The 5180-nt window shown below is 37.4% G+C and overlaps 1 protein-coding gene across 1 annotated transcript; it reads right to left on the bottom strand.

Annotated features, from left to right (window-relative positions):
• Positions 1-3961: 3961 nt before the first annotated feature.
• On the bottom strand, positions 3962-4925 carry LOC120237756 (olfactory receptor 4D1). Its single transcript, XM_039241170.1, has one exon. It carries the CDS (start codon positions 4923-4925, stop codon positions 3990-3992), a length of 936 nt encoding a protein of 311 aa, XP_039097101.1. The 3' UTR covers positions 3962-3989.
• Positions 4926-5180: the final 255 nt, after the last annotated feature.

The following is a 5180-nucleotide window of genomic DNA, read 5'->3' as shown; positions in this document are numbered from 1 at the left end:
CTTCAGATGAGATAGGGAGATGTGTAAAACATGGGAAACAGTGCAAAATTTCATAGTAAAGCACCACCCAAATAAGGCTGGAGCAGTGTGAGCAATGAATCTGTTTAACGATAACACACTGTCACATTTCCATGAATCCTCAAAAGGAGGCAAAAGCAAGGTTAGGTTCCTTGTTAAAGCTGCATGAAAAGAAAAAGATTCCACTGAGCCAATAGATAGCAGTGATTCTGTTAGTGATAATGAAAGTTGTCCCTACACAATAAGCCTGCTCTCTCTTGTCTCCCTCACACCAGCCATGAAAGTTTTCAAAGGTAAGTACAGGTTACTTTGTTTCTTTTTCTTTATTATTTTGTATTATGTGACAGTATTGTAATCATTTTTACAAGAATAATTTTGGGTTGTGGAACAAATCATCTGAGTTTCCATTATTTCTTATGGAGAAATTCACTTTGATATACAAGTGCTTTGGATTACAAGCATGTTTCCAGAACGAATTATGCTAGCAAATCAAGGTTTTACTGTATCTTGGTTTAATTTAAAAGTATTGATGGGGAGATTCCAACTTATACTACAAAGCTGTAGTAATCAAAACAATATGGTACTGGCAAAAAATAGACACATAGATCAATGGAACAGAACAGAAAACCCAGAAATAAACCTATAGTTATATGGTCAATTAATCTTCAACAAAGCAGGAAAGAATATCCAGTGGGAAAAAGACAGTCTCTTCAACAAATGGTGTTGGGAAAACTGGACAGTAACATGCAAAAAGAATGAAACTGGACCACTTTCTTACACCATACACAAAAGTAAACTCAAAGTGGATTAAAGATTTAAATATGAGACCTGAAACTATAAAAATCCTAGAAGAGAGCACAAGCAGTAATTTCTCTGACATCACCCATAGCAACATTTTTCTAGATATATCTCCTGAAGCAAGGGAAAGAAAAGCAAAAATGAATTATTGGAGCTACATCGAAATAAAAAGCTTTCTGGGACGCCTGGTTGGCTCAGTCGGTTGAGCGCCCGACTTTGGCTCAGGTCATGATCTCACAATTTGTGGGTTTGAGCCCTGTGCTGGGCTTTGTGCTGACATCTTGGAGCCTGGAGCCTGCTTCACATTCTGTGTCTCTTTCTCTGCCCCTCCCCTGCTCATGCTCTGTCTCTCAAAAATAAATAAACGTTAAAAAATTTTAATAAAATAAAAATCTTCTGCATAGCAAAGGAAACCATCAGCAAAACTACAAGACAACCTACTGAATGGGAGAAGATATTTGCAAATGACATATCCAATCAAGGGTTAGTATCCAAAATACATAAAGAACTTATACAACTCAACACCAGAAAAACAAATAATCCAATTAAAAATGGGAAGAAGACATGGACACACATTTCTCTAAAGAAGATATCCAGATGGCCAACACACACATGAAAAGTAGTCTATATTACTCGTCATCAGGGAAATGCAAATCAAAACCACAAAATCACACTTATCAGAATGGCTAAAATTAAAAAAACAAGAAACAACAAATGCTGATGAGGATGTGGAGAAAGATTCCATACGCTCTGGTAGGAATGCAAACTGGTGCAGCCACTGTAGAAAACTGCATGGAGTTTCCTCAGAAAATAAAAAAATAGAACTACTAAAAATATAGAATTATGATCCAGTAATTGCACTACTGGTCATTTATCCAAAGAATACAAAAACACTAATTTGAAAAGATATATGCTCCCCTATGTTTAATGCAGCATTATTTACAATAACCAAATTGTCAATCGATAGATGAGTGGATAAAGAGAATGTAGTGTATATATATACATATATATATATATATATGTATATATATACAATGGAATATTTTTTTATCCATAAAAAAGAATGAAATCTTGCCATTTGCCACAACACGAATGGAGATAGTATAATGTTAAGCAATATAAGTCAGTCAGAGAAAGACAAATATCGTATTATTTCACTCAGGTGTGGAAGTTAAGAAACAAAACGAAGGAACAAAGGGAAGAAAAGAAAAGAGACAAACCAAAAAACAGACTCTTAACTTAGAGAACAAACTGATAGTAACCAGAAGGGAAGTGAGTGGGGGGATGGGTAAAATAGGTGAAGGGGATTAAGCACACTTACCTTGATGAGAACTGAGTAATGTATAGAATTGTTGAATCACTATATTGTATACCTGAAACTAACTAAACACTCCATATTAACTCTACTGGAATTGAAATTTAAGGAAAAGTATTGATGGAAAGTAAAAAAATAATTGTAATTAAGAATGTATGGAGGAATTAACATTAATTAAATGCCTACTATATGCCAAGTACTGTACTGGAATTTTACATTTACCTCACTGATTCACACAACACTGTGAGGAAATACAGCTAAATTTTATAGCTAAAGAAGTAGATTCTGTGATGTCCAAAGGAGCACAGCCAGCAGGAGTTAAAGCCCAGATGGAATGCCATGGCTTCAAATCCTGTTATTGTCTCACTATACAGTTTAAGACAGCATCAGAACATGGGGAAAGTTTTACTTAAAGCTATTAAAATTTTTTTTTAAGTAACCTTTACATCCAATGTGGGACTCAAGTCCACAACCCTGAGATCAAGAGTTGCATGCTCTACCAACTGAACCAGCCAGGCAACCCACAAAAAATAAACCACTGTACATCTAGTACCAAATATCTGAAATGAGGAATTAACTTTTCTCTAAAATATTTGTATTTTATGAAAATATGCATATATGTAAATGTTCTAATTCTCCATATGATAAAATAATAAAAAGCTATCTTATCAGAAAATTTCTGTTAACCAGTACAGAATTCCCAGAGCTCTTCTTAAATTTAAGCCATGTTATGAACAACTTATTTTATATTTTTTCTCTACATTCTTTATAGTGAAAGACATTGCAATGAACCATTTAGTGTTAATTTAGATCTGAGTCACATTTATATCATAAACATAGCATAGCTTAGTAACAGATGTCTAAAATTCTCGTGGATATAGCTATATTCATCAAAAGGGGATATTTCTCCACAAATTCAGTTAAGAATTAAGTATCCCATGTTGTAAAATGATCACCTGTAAGATAAATCTGAAGAAATTTTCCCCATTTCTTTCCTTTAGGTCAATATTATAGGTTAAAATTAGCATTTCTGTGCTTCCTACCATCCTTAGAATTGATGTTCTAGATCACATAAAAGTAAATTTTTCATAAATTAAAAAAGTGACTCAATCACTTTTCAAAAAATAAAACCAGTAAGTGACTTCTGATCATTTATAAATGGAATCAATAGATTGAAAGGCCACAGGAAAATTGGCAACCTTCAATGAATGCGAAGACATAGCTGAGTAAAATTACAGAACTCCGAAAATAAAGAAAGAAAATTAAAAGCAGGGAGCAGAAAAGATTGTGATTGTTCCATGGTTAAGAAAAATTGTTCACCAGCCATCACAGATATTCATCCATAGCTGAGGAACTCTCTAGGTTTTCCCTTGTAAACACAAGAAAGACCCAGAGTTTCAAATCCCACCCATTGTTCTACCTCTAAACTTGGAGTCAGAGGAAACAAGTTCCTGCCAGACTCACTTGCTATTCATCATTGAATGAGCTCTCCCATTTGTTAAAGTGTTTAATATAATAATAATATATCCACTATCAGTTTTATGAGGATGAGATAGAAGTGAGAAAATGCCCAATGCAGTAATCTGACACCGGTGTAGGTCCATAGAAATATGGATTTCATCTCAAATGTCATACTCTATAAAGACTTTCCTCCACTTTTCACATGGGAAAACAGAAGTTTAGAGGGAAGACTTGTCATTTTAAAGTCGAGATATTTAAATTTTAAATTTTTTTTTATTTGAGAGAGAGAGAAGGAAAGAGCAGGGAGGGGGCAGAGGCCCACGGCCCCAGGATCATGACCTGAGCCAAACCGAGAGTTGGAGCCACCCAGACACCCTTGAGGCAAGATATTGTAAGTTCACTCCCTGTTACATATCACTAGGCGCTTGCCTAATCTCTTCATGGCTGCCTGCATCTCCTGGTTTCTCAGGGTATAGATCATGGGGTTGAGCATGGGGGTCATGACGGTGTAGCTGATGGACACAGCCTTGTCCATAGGGAAGGGGGTGAAGGGCCGGGCATAGATATAAATACAGGGAATGAAGATCATAGACACCACAATGATGTGGGTGGTGCAGGTAGAAGCTGCCTTCTTCCTCGCCTGCTCTGAATGGGACCTCAGCATCACCAGGATGACCATGTAAGAAATCAGAAGGAGAAGGAACCAGATGAAGACCAGCATTCCACTGTTGGAGATCATGAGGAACTCCAGGAGGGAGGTGTCAGTGCAGGCAAGTCTCAGCACTTGTGGGACATCACAGTAGAAGTTATCCAGAACATTGGGACCACAAAAAGGCAATGGGAGCATCAAAGCCAGCTGGACAATGGAGTGAACAAATCCCCCTAACCAAGCAGCCACCACTAGCCCCACACAGAGCTGAGTGTTCATGATGGTGACATAGTGGAGGGGCCGGGAGATGGCTATGTAGCGGTCATAGGCCATCACTGAGAGGAAGAAGACAGTCCCGCCTCCCAAGAGGTGAAAGAAGAAGATCTGGGTCATGCAGCCCTGGTAGGAGATGGTCTTGACCTCATGAAGGAAGTCCACCAGCATCTTTGGAGAAGTGACAGTGGAATAACAGAGGTCTATGACAGCCAAGTTTCGGAGCAGAAAATACATGGGCATGTGGAGCCGGGAGTCAAAAGTCACTGTGATCATGATAAGGAGATTTCCCACAACGGTGGTGACATAGACAAATAGGAACACCAGGAACAAGAATTTCTCAAGCTCCCAGGTCTCTGAGAATCCTAAGAGGATAAATTCTGACACCCATGTGATGTTCTGTGCTTCCATAGGCTCTTCTCCACATGCCTAAAGAAAAACCATGCAACAAAAATCATGAAAATTCAATTGTTTTCCTTTGGAGAGTCAGGAATCAGTTGATCTAAGTCACTGTTGAATATATTTCAAGATGGAGTTTAGGGGAGTCTTCCATGGAGATAAATACATTTTCAAGCCTCTCACAGACTTATCTCTCTAACCACACCCTACATTGTATTACAGACATTTATGGATATTTTCCCTTTTTTAGCATTCTGTCCTCATTCA

Source organism: Hyaena hyaena, unplaced genomic scaffold, assembly GCF_003009895.1.
Source record: "Hyaena hyaena isolate Hyena2069 unplaced genomic scaffold, ASM300989v1 scaffold_189, whole genome shotgun sequence".
Classification (NCBI taxonomy): Eukaryota; Metazoa; Chordata; class Mammalia; order Carnivora; family Hyaenidae; genus Hyaena; species Hyaena hyaena.
Note: the sequence above shows the minus strand (reverse complement) of the source record. Positions and strands in the feature narration are given on the sequence as shown.

Bases quoted from the DNA above. Each gene is read 5' to 3' on its own strand.
- LOC120237756 (XM_039241170.1), bottom strand. From the start codon at position 4,925: ATGGAAGCACAGAACATCACATGGGTGTCAGAATTTATCCTCTTAGGA.